Source organism: Podarcis gaigeae (assembly GCF_964106915.1).
Source record: "Podarcis gaigeae genome assembly, chromosome: 15".
Classification (NCBI taxonomy): Eukaryota; Metazoa; Chordata; class Lepidosauria; order Squamata; family Lacertidae; genus Podarcis; species Podarcis gaigeae.
Window position 1 is genome coordinate 3,411,033 of NC_139692.1, and position 16,418 is coordinate 3,427,450.

The 16,418-nt window shown below is 42.3% G+C and overlaps 1 protein-coding gene across 1 annotated transcript in view; it reads left to right on the forward strand.

Moving 5' to 3' along the window:
* The window catches only part of ADAM28 (ADAM metallopeptidase domain 28), a 74,058-nt gene that overhangs the window by 28,268 nt on the left and 29,372 nt on the right, over window positions 1–16,418 (forward strand). Inside the window, exons 5-10 of the mRNA XM_083713503.1 lie at window positions 7,483–7,559; window positions 8,847–9,039; window positions 10,844–10,906; window positions 13,254–13,325; window positions 15,210–15,379; window positions 15,886–15,970. Coding sequence (XP_083569629.1) covers window positions 7,483–7,559; window positions 8,847–9,039; window positions 10,844–10,906; window positions 13,254–13,325; window positions 15,210–15,379; window positions 15,886–15,970 — 660 coding nt within the window. The remainder of the gene's footprint in view (window positions 1–7,482; window positions 7,560–8,846; window positions 9,040–10,843; window positions 10,907–13,253; window positions 13,326–15,209; window positions 15,380–15,885; window positions 15,971–16,418) is intronic.

Below are 16,418 nucleotides of genomic sequence, written 5' to 3' on the forward strand. Positions count from 1 at the left end.
TGGATCTTTCTAAGACCTGCATGAGAGAGTGCCTAGAAATGCTCTGTATGCAGAGTTAGACCTAAAATGATCCATGCTGAGCCACAAGACTGTGTGACTTCCAGCATTTGGTTTCATTGGATGGTTCTGGTATTACGAGAGACGGAGGGGAATGTCTCCTGCACACCAGACATAATCTTGTACACCTCTATCACCGCCCACACTTGCTCACCTTTCCCCCATAAATGAAGCCCCTTGCCAACTCATATGGTTATTTCCCTATCCCCTATCAAATTACTCTAATTTGTGTAACTATCTGGAACAAACCTTTTCTCATAAAAGAAATATTTGTCCTGCTCAGAAGTTGATGGGTATCACCTGAACCTTCTAGAATTCCCAGAGAAAAAAGGCATGGAGCTGCTTGAGTCACATGCGTTAAGAAAATGGAGATATTCATTTCCAAAGGTTATACCTCAGTAGGCATCCCTCACAGCAGATGTTTTACAGGTTATGCCAGATGCTTTCCTTGGACCATGATAATGAGTTACTCAGTTATAGGCACAAAAGCAGTCACTGTGTCAAGTTCCCTGAGAATAAATAACTAACTGCATGTTCTAGCAGTTCCTGTTTCTAGCATGTGAAACTGGTTGTTTTTAGCCTTGTGTTCACTGTCATGTTTCCTACAATGAACAACTCTAATAATACACTAAAAAGTTTTTTTAAAATATAAACTATTATATGGTCAAAATCAAACCAGATTTTATTTAACTGCATTTAGGGTATAATCCTGTGCCTCCTGGGAAGGAATTTCAACAGCCATAGGATAGAGCAGATCTCCCTCACCTAGGGTTGGGGGAGAAATCCAATTCAATTTCCAATTAAAGGTGAATCTACTTATTTTTATTTTTATTTTTTTAAATTAAATTTATATACTGCCCTTCATCCAAAGATCTTGGGGGGTCAAAAAGATACAAATACAAAAATAAAAGGACAAATAAATAGTTAGAATAAAAACAAAACGATACCAACACATTTTAGAATATTAATCAGCCAAAGGCCTGGCCGACAGGGGTGTACAAAGGGGTGTGTGGTGGGGGCGGTTCGCCCTGGGTGCCTCCTCTCACCACGGCCTTACCTTAGCCGGCTCTTTCTCCTCCGCCACTGCTGCCAAGCTAGGGCTTGGTCTTCTTGTGGCCTGCTTGGCTTCTCTGTAGCCGCCAGAAGAGGTGCACCTGCGTCCAGAAGTGTGCTTCCAAATGCCCTGCTGAGAATATGGCGGCAGTGGAGGTCAGCCACAACAGCAGTGGTGGTTGCCCCAACCACTCTGGAGGTGGAGGAGGTCTGATGTCCTACTTAATTCAGGGCACTTGAGTGATGAGAAGATGTATACTGAAGGTGCCAGACAAAACTTCCTGGGGAGAGCATTCCACAAATGGGGAGCCACTGCAAGAAAGGCCCATTTTCATGTTGCCCCCCTCCGGACCTCTTGTGGAGGAGGTACACACAGAAGGACCTCAGAGGACAGTGGCTGGCTTATATGGGTGGAGGTGGTCCTTGAGGTATTGCAGACCTCAGCCATTTCCAAAACAATATTCATGCCAGAACACAGCTATCCATTGCAGTTTGCACTTATTGGAATTTTGCAATGCAGCTCTCTAGCCTAATAATAATAATAATAATAATAATAATAATAATAATAATAATAAAATTTTATTTATACCCTGCCCTCCCCAGCCGAGCTTGTGCTCAGGGCGGCTAACAACCAATAATAAAAATGAGTTGAATGAATACAACTTAAAAACAGATTAAAATACAACATTAAAACATTAAAACAGTTAAAATGCAGCCTCATTACAGGAGGAGAAAGGAAAAAAGAAAGAGGGGGAGGGAATCAAATTGGCTCCAAGCCAAAGGCCAGGCGGAACAACTCTGCCTTACAGGCCCTGCAGAAAGAGATCAGATCCCGCAGGGCCCTGGTCTCAAGAGACAGAGCGTTCCACCAGGTCGGAGCCAGAGTTGAAAAGGCCCTGGCTCTGGTAATTTAACTTCCTTAGGGCCCAGGACCACCAGGGTGTTGCTATATATGGACCTTAACGTCCTCCATGGGACATACCAGGAGAGGCGGTCCCGTAGGTACGAAGGTCCTAGGCCATGATACAGTAGTACCTCGGTTTAAGAACAGCCCTGTTTACGAACTGTTCGGTTTATGAACTCCGCAAAACTGGAAGTAGTATCCCAGTTTGCAAACTTTACCTTGGTCTAAGAACGGAAGCCGAATGGTGGAAGGGCACCGGCGACAGGAGGCCTCATTAGGGAAAGCGTGTCTCGGTTTAAGAACAGTTTTGTTTTCAGAAAGGACTTCCAGAACGAATTAAGTTCGCAAACCAAGGTACCACTGTAATGTGTACAAGACCTACACTGGCTCCCAGTACATTTCCGAGCACAATTCAGAGTGTTGGTGCTGACCTTTAAAGCCCTAGATGGCCTCGGCTCAGTATACCTAAAGAAGCATCTCCACAGGATTTCCTTCCCTGGCAACACCTACAACAAGGAATGAATACATCACCCTGGAGCTGGCATTAATACTCAAGAATATACATACATTATTTTATTTGTTTTCTGCTTTTCCACAGTCCAAACTATTCTCAAGGCAGCTTACAACATGAAAAAAATTACGTAATTGCAAACATAACAAAAATAGTCATAAACAATAAAAAAATACAAAGTGAAACAATTTCCACATAAATCATAATCTAAAAAAAATACAAAATATATAAAATAAATGCAAGACATTAAAATAAAGTTACAAAAAATAATATAAAAGTTACAAAATAATAATAACAGCAACTACTCTCCCAAACACCCCTCCCCTTAAAAAATATCCCAGCTCAGCATAAGGAGAGCTCTGCTGGATGAGGCCAAGGTCATCCATGTGGGCAGGCACACTCATGAGGCAGGGTAAAGCTGCTGCCTTGGGTGGCGGAAGCCCCTGTGGTGGTGCCCCTAGGGGCGCTGTGCATGTCCTGCCGCCTCTAAGGTAAAAGTAAAGGACCCCTGGATGGTTAAGGCCAGTCAAAGGTCACTAAGCAGTGTGGCACTCATCTCACTTTCAGGCCAAGGGAGCTGGCGTTTGTCCACAGACAGCTTTCTGTTTCATGTGGCCAGCATGACTCAACCACTTCTGGAGCAACAGAACACTGTGACGGAAGCCAGAGTGCACAGAAATGCCATTTACCTTCCCGCCACAGCGGTACCTATTTATCTACTTGCACTGGTATGCTTTTGAACTACAGTCAAACCTTGGTTGTCAAATGTAATCCATTCCGGAAGACCATTCAGCTTCTGAAACTTTTGGCAAGTGAGGTGCAGCTTCTGATTGGTTGCAAGAGCTTCTTGCACTCAAGCGGAAGCAGCTTTGGCCATTTGAGTTCTGAGGAACGTTCAAAAACCAGAACACTTATTGCAGGTTTTGGGAGCTGAAATGTTTGAGAACGGAACTGCTTGGGAACCAAGGTTTGATTGTGCTAGGTTGGTTGCCACCTCTGCCACCAGCATAGAACTTGTGCTGGCATTGGGGCTAGAACCTGCCACTGCTGCTGCTTTGCAACCAAGTAAGGGATGCTTTGGTGGGGGTGGGGTGGCAAGGCAGGGAGGCACTTCCCATTTCACCTGATGCACCCCCCTACCATCCTGTTGTCATGGTGGCCAGCCAGATTTCTTATGGGGATGATGTATGAGGACCTGAGCATAACTGTGCTCTCCCTGTAATGTTTCTGCATCCAGCAGTGAAGGTAAAGGTTAAAGGTAAAGGGACCCCTGACTGTTAAGTCCAGTTGCGGACGACTCTGGGGTTGCGCACTCATCTCGCTCTATTGGCCAAGGGAAATGCCGTTTGTCCGCAGACAGCTTATGGGTCATGTAGCCAGCATGACTAAGCCGCTACTAGCGAACCAGAGCAGTGCACGGAAACGCCATTTACCTTCCCGCCGAAGCAGTACCTATTTATCTACTTGCACTTTGACGTGCTTTCAAACTGCTAGGTTGGCAGGAGCTGGGACTGTGCAACAGGAGCTCACCCCGTTGCGGGGATTCGAACCGCCGACCTTCTGATCGGCAAGTCCTAGGCTCTGTGATTTAACCCACAGTGCCACCTGCGTCCCAATGAAGTCCCATTGAAGGTGGAACAACACAATTGTGGCCTTGTGCTTTCCCCTTTAATAGGAATCAATGAGAGGGAATTGGAACAGAGCAGAACAGTGTTTCCTGCTTGGCAGGGGGTTGGACTCGATGGCCCTTGTGGTCTCTTCCAACTCTATGATTCTATGAGAACAAGTAAGCACTGGAAAAACCATGCAGATGCCAACTTTTGCTGTGGCAGGCTTGGATACCTTGGTTCCTCCACCACAGATTCTCATGGATTGTCTTGCCATTGTTTCTGATGGTAGGTCATGGGGAGAGAGTATAGCTTAGGGACAGATGACATGTTTAGCATGCTAAAAATCCTTGGTTCAATTCCTGGCATCTCTGGAATGAATGATGAAGTCTATCTTACTAATGCCATAGGGTATGCCTGATTTGCTGACAAAGTTTTAATGACAGCTTCCAGCAAATGTATAAAGCAGAACGGCAAGTGTTTTTAAAAATATTGCCTAAATATTAGACAGGATGAACAATAGTGAGCAAAGAACTCTTACTGGCATTGTCTATGAATTAGGGATTACAGGAATGTGGGAAATTCCCTGTGGCAATGTTGTAGATGTTCTGTCTTTCTGTTCATTAAGTAAGAATTACACATGGCAAGTTCTCTATTTTTAACTATTGTCTTAACTGTGGTCAGCAAAGTTCTTCTTTGACATCCTCACATGATGCGCAGTCAAGCTGCTGTTGAGCCAAATATGCTGTAGGGAACAAAAGACTGCTGTTCACTGGATGGTGGCTATTGTGGGACAATGTGAGGTCTTTGACTGGGCCAGCATTTGTTGCTGCTGACACTAGCAATGTGTAAAACTTGCTCTTAAATTCTGTGGCTGTTCCAGCCTTTTTGCATACTTGCATTGCACTTTACGGAGACTTTTTAGGGGAAATTGGTGCTTCACAATTCAGTCACAATGCATTTAGTGGATTACATTCTTCCACATGAATCTATTTACCCACTAGTTTGAGAGACCCTTCTCCAGGTGCTCCTAACTTTGGAGTTTAGGCAAGTGGCCAGCAGGGAGAGGGGGCCTCTTCATTGGGCCTAGTGGCCTTTTGGGTCACCTCCAAACATCAGCTTTCAGCAAGGAGGGGAAATAACTCTGATGTTGTGTGAAGTGTGCAAGAAGATCAAAGGGAAATCTCTCCAGACTTTAGTACCTTGCAAAAATCTGGAAAAAGTAACCCATGCATTTTGCAATTGCAATTGCATCCCAAAAATGACATGCATGTTTTCTGACGTTTGAGGCATTTAGAAAGTTGTTAGGCAGGGTGTGCAGCTCTGATATTCATTGCATTTACTGGTATTTTCATTCTTATGCTGGGATCATGGAGTTCTTTTTGCTTTTGACACAGTCAGGAGAGAATAAGAGTGTTGGAGAACTTTCTTTTACAACTTTGTAAAAAAACCAAACCAAAAAAAAAACACATTTTCTCCATAGAGAAAATAGAAAGTGAGAAAATATATATATATTTTTAATGAATATATATCTTTGCTGACATTCTAAGTATTGGTGCTGACCTTTAAAGTCCTAAATTGCTTCAGCTCTGTATATCTGAAGAAGTATCTCCACCACCATTGTTCAGTCCAGACACTGAGGTTCATCTCTGAGGGCCTTCTGGAAGTTCCCTCACTGAGAAAGTGAAGTTACAGGGAACCAGACAGAGGGCCTATTCTGTAGCTGCACCCGCCTTATGGAATGTCGTCCCATCAGATGTCAAATAAATAAACAATTTTATGACTTTCTATAGACATCTGAAAGCAGCCCTGTATCCAGAAGCTTTTAATGTTTGATGTTTTCTTAATCTGTTGGAAGCTGGGCGGGCTACAAAGCAACTTCTTCTTCTTGAAATAGCTTTGTGTGTGTTTGTGTTAAGGGTGTGTGATTGTGAGGCAGTCTAGCCCTTTCCACTTTTGCATCTGGTCCCATCCACTACTGGAAGGTGGCCCCTGACAGCTGGAGTAATGCAGCCCTTGGTTTGAAAAGGTCCCCCATCCCTCTACTATACAATCCTGGCTCAGTTGTACAATGCTGTTCCTGCTCATGTCCTTCCTCTCCTTCCTGCCACCTCCCAGATACTTGTCCACAACAGCATACTGTATGTGTGCTTTTCACAGCAGGAGTGCAAAATTGCAGATATTCATGGCTATCATGTCATATTATGTCATCATATGATATAATGCAACTTCCCATCATACTATGCCATATATGTCATGACTTTTTCGATTGCTTTGGCAAAAGTCAGTGGAAGTTAATGGGAGGCTTTCACACATTTTACTGGGTGTATAAGGAGACTTCTTTAGATGTAGCTTTTGAGTTTGTCACTAGCTTCATAGCAATGTTTTATTGTAGTCGAGCTTGAATGGGAAAACAAAGAAAATGGCAGCCCTATGCCAACAGGGCATGCAGATAAGTGGTGGGAAATCTGAACCAGCTGGATCTGCCAGTTTTAAAGCTGCTTTGTGGTTAGCAGCCAGCCAGTAATTCCCTTCGACCCTGGGTGGTTAAGCTTCCTGTTTTTAGAAGCCTGTGTACCAACTGCAGGCTTTGCCTATATTCAGAGCAGCTCTCGTATCTAATTTCATTTCGCTTTTCAATCTTTCTATGCATTTCTCCTGCTCTGGAGGGTAGAACTGAAACCCTTGGCTTCAAGTTACAAGAAAGGAGATTCTGACTAAACATGTACGCTCCCAGTACGTTTCCGAGCACAATTCAAAGTGTTGGTGTTGACCTTTAAAGCCCTAAACGGCCTCGGCCCAGTATACCTGAAGGAGCGTCTCCACCCCCATCGTTCTGCCCGGACACTGAGGTCCAGCTCCAAGGGCCTTCTGGCGGTTCCCTCATTGCGAGAAGCAAAGCTACAGGGAACCAGGCAGAGGGCCTTCTCAGTAGTGGTGCCCACCCTGTGGAACGCCCTCCCATCAGATGTCAAAGAGATAAACAACTACCTGACATTCAGGGAAGTTTTTAATGTGTGACATTTTAGTGTATTTTTGGTCTTTGTTGGATGCCGCCCAGAGTGGCTGGGGAAACCCAGTCAGATGGGCAGGGTACAAATAATAATTTATTATTATTATTATTATTATTATTATGAAAAAACTTTCTGAAAGTGAGAGCTGTTCAACAGTGGAATAGTCTCCCTCGGGAGGTTGTGGACCCTCCTTCCTTGGAGGTTTTTAAGCAGAGGTTGGATGGCCATCTGTCAGATTCCTGTATTGAAGGGGGTTGGGCTAGATGACCCTTGGGGTCCCTTCCAACTCTACAGTTCTTTGAGTCTATCAGTGTGCTTCTCTGTCTCTCCATACAGGACCACTGCTATTATGAAGGTTACGTCCAAAATGATACTGACTCTACAGCAAGCATCAGTGCATGTCGTGGGTTGAGGTAAGATGGGTCATTGCCATTTCTTGACATTGTTTTTGTTTATACTCTGATAACTCTTTGGGGGTGGGATCAGAGGGGGGTGTGTGATTTCTTCAGGAATGCCTTGTTGGGTGGAACATGGTAGCTACTTTCTACCGGGTCAGATGATTTGTCCATCTAGTCCAATATTGTCTGCTCCAACTGGCAGCTGCAATTGGAGAGGTTTTCCCCAATTCTTTCAAAACCTGGAAATGCAAAGGATTGAACTTGAGACCTTCTGCTTGCTATGGTCCTTCCCAACCACAATGGCAATTAAATGTAGATATAGAAGAGCATAGGAACCTGCCTTCTTCCAGGCTGGTAGAAGCCCAATATTCTCTATGCTGACCGGCAACAGCAGAATTATTTCCTCTCACCTGTTACCTGATCTTTCCTTAACTGGACAAGCCAGTGATTGAACCTGGGCCCTTCTCTGTGCCCTGCCACTCTTAGATGAGTATATGTGTATTTTCCAGATCTTCTATCTCTGAGTTGTGATATTATCCATGGCTTGAACCAGGAACCTCATGCTCTCAGGTGGGGATTTAGCCCCATGAGCTGTTTGTTCTTGGCTCCCAGGTCCATTTTTATGCAAGGGAAGGTTGCACAACAGCCACTTCTCAAAGCTGTGGACTGGTATGATATAAATATTAGGAATCTGGACACCTTAAGAACATAAGAGGAGCCCTGTTGGATCAGATTGAAGGTTGATCTAGTCCAGCATTCTGTCCATGCAACAGTGGTCAACCAGTTGCCTCTTGGGAAGCCCACAAATAGGATTTGAACACAATAGGACTCTTCCTGTAGCATGGCTATCAAAGCAATATTCGTAACTTGCAGGGATGCTAGGTTGGTTAGGAGAGGCAGGTACTTCAACTCTGAATTGTGACCTCACCCCATTAAGGCCTGATGCGACACCAGCCTGACTTGGATGTTGCAGGAGAAATGGGCTGCATGCACACCATACATTTAAAGCTCATGGCACATGTATGGCATATATGCAACCTTAATCAGTCAATCTGAGTGAAGGAATTGTGATCCTTATTTCAATTCTGGTCTTGGAAATAAGTAACATTTTATGCTTTCCTGCATAAAACAGTTGATTTGGTAGGTATAACCTTGGGTGCAGAAAGCTGGAGCAGGAGCGATGTGAGGAAATACAGGAAAATAAGATCCAATGTGGTTTCAAGGGGAATTTAGAGTAGAGGAAACGGCTTAGTAGTTGATCTTCATCAACTTATCTTGAAGTGTTCTTCTCATGTTTTCCAGAGGGTATTTCAAGAGTGGTGGTGAGAGGTATCTTATCGAACCTCTGAAGCTCTCAGACAGTGAAGCACATGCAGTCTTCAAATATGATAGCCTAGAAAAGGATGAGACCCCCAAGGTCTGTGGGGTAACCAACACTACTTGGCAATCAGAAAACCCCACCAGAAAGACCTCCAGGATGAGCACAAGTGCAGAAGTAAGTGGGGCATAGTGGGTGGACAGTGGGTTGCATTCATTCCCAACATTTTAAATTGCACTGTTTGTTTTCAAATGAGTGAATAACTGCAAATGTATTTAAATTTAGTACATTAATAATTGATTCATGTTAAAAAACCAGATTACTATCCCATCCGCTCTTACAAAATCTTAAATCAGCTGCCAGGCTTAGAAATAGTCAGGTGTTTTTGCCCAAGAGAGGAGTGTGGGAGAAAAGCTTGGTTAAGAATAAATAATGCAATAAATAAATAAATTCTCTCTTGATTTATTTCTGGAAGTCTGGCTCGATGATGGCAATTAAATTCCATTGGTGTTTGAAAGAAAAGAAACCTAGTTTTTATTTGAAAGTTTGTCACATGCGAACCAGATGACAGTTTTGCAGAGCTGGCAGAAAAAGTGTCATTGACATATGAGGGCAAACACTGACATGTTCAGTGCTGTTGAGGCTGGAAATTGGGAAAAAGGGCTAAGAGACAATTAATACTTGCATAGTGACTTGTGCAAATTAAATTCATAGTTCTGCTTCTACAAATATTAGCCTGACCACAAATGCAAGATAATGTGCAATGCAGAGCTCAGACCAAAATTGAGCTAAGCCATACTACTTGCATGTGGATTGATATTGAGATGTAAGTTTCATTTGTATAGTTTTGCATATTTTCTGCTACTGTGTTGAGATGGGTATGTTCTCCTCAGATCACCTTACATTATTTCAGAAATTATCTGAGCTTTTGTAAAAACAATATATATATATATGGGTAGCCACTGTTTCTGTCCAGTAATTCATTTCATAATGCAAGTCCTGAAAAATGGAATCTTTACATTCTGTACATTCAAAGATTTTAACAAGCTCTCTAACCTTATAAATGTCTTATCACACACAGCCAGCATTACCCAAGGTTTATGTGCTTTAACCAGGCTATAAAACAGCAATCCTTAGTTTATCAGACGATCCAATGTTCCTGTGAACCAGGGCTATATAATGGGCAGCCAGACCCAAAATAGGCAGCTGAAGGGAGATCAGAAATAACATTTAGGCAGTTAAAAAATCCAAGTCATGCAAAAGTTAAATTATGTTAGGTGATCTAAAAAGTGAGTGATGACCATGTAAAAGAGTAAATTAAATGGTCCAGGCTCCCCTACAATCCCAGACCTTGATCAATCATACACGTTTTTCTTCCTCCCAAATACAGTTCCCATAAACACGATTGCTACTCTTTACTAAGTAGTCACCAATGTTTCTAAGATGGCGCAAAAACAATTTTAGAACTTGGAGACACCTTTCCCAATAAGGCATGCGAAGCTGGGATGGTGATTCCAGAAACAGCCAATATGATGTTCTTCACAGGGACTTTATAAGTGAAATATTTAAAAAAGAGAGAACTCTACCATTTAGATTTATGTATAACTGTAATGGGAATCAGCCACATATTGACCTCAAAGTGGTACGTAGAAAGTTAGTATTCACAACCCTCCCAAGACTCTCTTCACTCTTGATGTCAAATTCTCAGTTCTGGGGATTTTCTGAGCAAGAAACCATGTATGCACACATACACAAAAACAGGCTGGTGTGTTGTAGTGATGCATGCACTGAGAGTGAATTATAACCACATTCCACTGGGCACTTCAACATTTTCCTTTTATAATAATAATAATTTATTATTTATACCCTGCCCATCTGGCTGGGTTTCCCCAGCCACTCTGGGGGAAAACCCTTTTAAACAACCCTGCCGTGAACTTTGTGTGGAAATTCCGACCAATCTCCACTTTCTTGTTCCCTTTAGAAGCAGGCATACCTGAAGGCCAGGAAATATGTTGAACTTTACATAGCTGTAGACTACACAGTGGTAAGTATCCCAAGGAATGCTTTCCTCCTCAGTTCTTTTGAAGCATTCACTTTACAGTAAGGTTACCAGATTTTTTTCAATGAAAAAATGGAATCTTTACATTCTGTACATTCAAAGATCTTCCTACTAAATAGATGGATTTTGTCAGGGGACTGATTTGTAAATCCGGGGTCTGTTCCCGGGAAAGGGGGACATCTGGTAACCTTACTTTACAGGGGGAGCACTGCAGTATGTGAACTGCCCTGTTAGACCAGACCAAAGCACAAGCTTCCCTCTAGTCTTGCATTTGCTGTTTCCAGTCGAATATCTCTGAGAAGCTCAGAAGGAGGGCATGAAGGTGATGGTCTTATATTGTTATTTGCCCGCAGCTTCTTATATTCAGATGTATATTTCTTCTCAACATGGAGAATACATTTAGCTATAATGCATAATAGTCATTGATTGAACCAGTTTTCCATCTTTTTCCTCAGTGGTAGCAAACTCCACAAGATAAACCCTATTTTGATATTCTTTGCTCCTGTGCCCATACTTGAGGTTATGCTCACCCCCCTTATGTGTACACAAACAGTGTTAACTTCTGAAATAATAATAATAATAGCAAAGGAGGTGGTGGAAGGTCTCTCCAATTACAGATTTGGTGTTCTGCTAACGCTTTTACAAAAGGGAACAGCTGGTCTTGTGAAAAATTAGAGGAAATTGATATTGTGCTGATGTCATTTAATGATGCCATTTGTTGTTACTTCCTTCTAACCACGGTGACACCATTTCACTACCATATATAGCTACAGCCTTGGAGGTGATGCTTCTTGCAAGAATGGAAAAAAGGCATTTGAATGAACAAGGTTTACTGTGTTTCCAGTCTACTGTAAAGTCACTGCACAATTTCCCATATTTAATGAGAAGCAGCTGACCGCAATTACTGAGAAGCAGCTAACCTCATCAGTTTAATTATCATTCAATGAGTTTTCAGTGAAATCCAGAACTTAATAAGGAAGATGCAAACCTGATCCTTGTCCTGCAAATATTTATCTGCATGTTACTGGGGACAGTAGGCGCAGCCACACTATGCATACAATTGAATTTAAACCAGTTTCCAATATCTTTAATTTCCCTGAGTTGGAGATCATTAGTAGTTGGGAAGACGGGTGAGATATTAGATAGATAGATAGATAGATAGATAGATAGATAGATAGATGATAGAGAGAGAGATAGATAGATAGATAGATAGATAGATAGATAGATGATAGATAATAGGCATTATGGACAATTTTTATTTTTATTTTTTTAACCCAAGGGGATTTTTAAATTTACATAATTTGGGGAACTTTACAGTTTAAAGTAACGCCTTGCATTTCATGTTTTTGTTCAACAAATTCTTGAAATGCATTGGGGTTTGTTTGTTTTTTAATGTGCACGTAAGTGACATTGCAATGGTCATTAGCTATACACAATAAAAACCTGACCTACAGACTGACAGATAAAGGAATTTTTGTCCTTTGTATAAGGTACCACAGAATGCCAGTTTCACAGAAAAAACAACAGTGAACACTCACCCCAAATTACATAGAATCATAGAATTGTAGTGTTGGAAGGCACCATGTGGGCAAATCTAGTCCAACCCTCTGCAATGCAGGAATCTTTTGCCTGACATGGGGCTTAAACCCACGACATTGGAATCTCATAAGTTAAGAATCCTAATACGTAGACATCAACAAAAGGTAACCAGTGCTTTTTTCTGGGGGATACAGGCGTTCGTATACCCCTAAACGTTTTGTGAATCTAAGTTTGGCCTCATTGAGGGGCAGTATTTCAATACGAGTAGGAAAATGAGAGCACCCCTAAACATTTTTTTTACAAAAAAAGCACTGAAGGTAACTAACACCTCCCCAAAAGAGGCATCCCCAAGGAACTAAAAAAATTGGGAGGGGCCCTTATGGGCTTCAAGGGGGGTGTCTGAGAGTGCTCTTGTGCCCACAGGTGCCATGTTGGGGACCCAGGTTTAGGAGGTGAGCTTGTAAGAATCCACTATGAAGAACTTCTCATAGCTTGTAAGTTGTCAAAAAAGCATTTTCTTCCTATATGTAGGTTCACAGATTCTTTTGCTACAGCAAGGATGAGTTAAATGCCTTCCTCTTTCCCTGTAACCCAGGCATCCCCAATCTGCAGCCCTCCAGATGTTTTGGCCTACAACTCCCATGATCCCTAGCTAACAGGACCAGTGGTCAGGGATGATGGGAATTGTAGTCCGAAACATCTGGCGGGCCGAAGGTTGGAGGTGCATGCAGTATAACCTGTACCCCACTCTGCTCAATCTGTTATTAATACTTTCATCTTTTTCTTTTTGCAGTTCAGGAAGTATAGCCGCAATATGACTGGCATTAGGACAAGAGTATTTGAAATAGTCAATTACATAAACATGGTAAGATATAATGGCAATGACCCTGAGTGAACAATAGTGATGCGTAGATATATTTTAAAATGTTTTAAAACATATGTTTTTAACCATATGTTTTAATATGGTTAGATTGGTCTCAACTAGGGCCAGGGCCTTTTCAGTACTGGCCCCAATTTGGTGGAACGCTCTGTCACAAGAGACTAGGGCCCTCCGGGACTTGACATCTTTCCACAGGGCCTGCAAGACAGAGCTTGGTTTGGACTCACTCTGATCCTTATGTTGCCCTCCCCTTATGGTCTTGATCTATCAGCTACTTTTAAAATGAGGCTGCATTTTAAATTGCATTTTAACCTGTATTTTAATTTTTTTTTCCCCTCCCCCCTATTATGTTTTTACTGTGATTTTATTGGTGGTAGCCTCCCCGAGCCTGGCTCTGGCCGGGGAAAGCAGGGTATAAAGAAATTATTATTATTATTATTATTATTATTATTATTATTATTATTATTATTAAAGTCTGCATTAAATTAGCAATGGTCAGAATCCTCTTAGCTTGTTTCTCTCTGATTTTTGCAATTAGTGTTCAAAAACTGGGCATTTAAAATTAGAAGAACATTTCAAATTTCTATACAAGTCACTCAGTTATTCAATGGAAGTTTCTCTCTTATTCAACAGACTTTTTCATTGCATGTACCTCAAAACTTCTTTTAGGTGCATGTGAAGAAATCTTGTTTTACACTCTGAGCTGACAAAATGATGTTTGATTTGAATGCATCTCAGCATTACTAGATGAACAATTTTTGTATTCCTGACCAGGTAGTTATAGAGCACAGCAACATCACCTATCACAGAGATGCCCACCTTTTGTATTCTTAGGAAACAAGTGCAGGGCCTAGAAGTACCGGTATATTTAGGAATGGGGAGAAATTAAATTCAGTTTGCATTTAAAGTGAAACCTTCTTAGCAATTACAATATGTGAACCAAAATGTAGCCATCTTTCAAAATTCATACTTCAGGTTTTGCAGTGCTGTTCTCCAGCCAAGGAATGTGTATAGAAATGCATTTGTGATTTTGTTGTTGTTGTTTTGTGCTTTTGTTTGGGGCTTTCCATGGAAATTTTATTTTGTTTCAGGAGTCTGTGGAAGCATTTGTTGATTAACCCTTTCTCTCTCCTTCTCAACCCAATCCACCCCCCCCCCCACAAAAAACGATGGCTGCTTTTAAAGAAAATAATACACAAAGAAATAAGAACATTGGGCTTGCCTCCAACTAAATCCTACAATGAGTAGACACATTTGAATGAATGACCATAACTTAAGCAATTTTCATCAACTTAAGTGGGCCTATTCTAAGTAGGACTAGTATTGGATACAATCCTTGAACTTCCGTATCTCTTTTAATGTTGTCCTAACACCCTGGTTAGGAACGTGGGTGGCGCTGTGGGTTAAACCTAGGACTTGCCGATCAGAAGGTCGGCGGTTCAAATCCCGGTGACTGGGTGAGCTTCCGTTGCTCAGTCCCTGCTCCTGTCAACCTAGCAGTTCGAAAGCACGTCAAAGTGCAAGTAGATAAATAGGTACTGCTCCCGCGGGAAGGTAAATGGCATGTTTGTGCACTGCTCTGGTTCGCCAGAGGTGGCTTAGTCATGCTGGCCACATGACCTGGAAGCTGTACGCCGGCTCCCTTGGCCGGTAAAGCGAGATGAGCGCCGCAACCCCAGAGTCAGTCACAACCGGACCTAATGGTCAGGGGTCCCTTTACCTTACTAACACCCTGGTTTCAAAGTATATATACAATTTAATCTGCTCCAAGTTGGGGTGAGGAGTATAAAATCCATTACCAACTTTTCCCTAAGGTATTTCTTAAGGTATTTTTGTGTGTTCCCTGATTACAGTTTGTTCCTCTCATAGGTTTACAAAGCCATAAACATTCATGTAGCATTGATCGGCCTAGAAGTTTGGTCTGATGGGGATAAGATTGATGTGAACGAATCTGCGGGCAGCACTTTAGACCGGTTCTCAGCGTGGAGGCAGGCAGTTCTGTTGAAGCGGAAAAGGAACGATAACGCTCAGCTTCTCACGTATGTATCTCTGTGGCAAAAGGTTGTGGGCAGAGGTGGAGTACCTTAAGTGATCCATATGTTTCCAAAGTTTCAAAAATACTTCCCCCGAATGCTGTCAAGAGTGGTGGGGGTACCCTTGCCCCCAAATGGCCTCCTCAGTTTTTCACCAGCCCTTTTCTTCTGGGTGTCATTGACATGGTACTGGAGGGGGTGATACACCATATTTTCTGCAACATTTGAACTTTTGGCTAAATTTGTGGGAGGGTTCAAATAACCTCTACCATTTTCAGGCTGCAGGATGAAAAACAGGGGTTCTGGCAAAACTCATTGATCCCCACTTTTCTTGCATGTGCCTTAGTTCTGAGACAGGTTGCAGCTGAAATATTAATAGTCTACAACTCCATTGGGAAGAATTGCCAAAGGCTTATTTGCCAACTGCAGCAATAGATTCTATGAATGATAGAACAATGGAGTCTTTCTGAATGAGATCTCACAGTCTGTTCTCTATCCCTCCTTTCTTTCAGAGGAATTGACTTCAGTGGACCAACAGTAGGACTGGCCTATGTTGGAACCATGTGCAACCCTGCTCATTCCTTGGGAGTTGTTCAGGTTTGTGAAATTAGATAGGAGGAGGAGGGAAGAACATTGGGTTGCAGGCAAGGAAGGCTTATAAAATGGCATTTCCTTACTACAAACATAAACTAACTTATCGGCTGTGGCTTCCTCATCCTGGGAACTAGCTTTTGCATGTGGCTGAGTCTTAGGAATTTGTTGTTGTGCATGGCTGAGTTGGCTTAGAGTGAGAGCAGACTGTGCTCATTCTGTTCTGGGATGCTTGAGCAACTCAATTCCTGTGAATTCCAAAGTGAACAGACCGAATCCACACACCCCGTGTTAATTGTAATGTAATTATTCTTCTGTTTTCACATTTCACTGATTTTTCAAACACACATCTCCACTCAAAAAATATACCCAAATGCTTTAAAATGTGTATTTAGGATAAACCACACATAGGCCAGGGACGTGGGTGGTGCTGTCGTCTAAACCACAGAGCCTA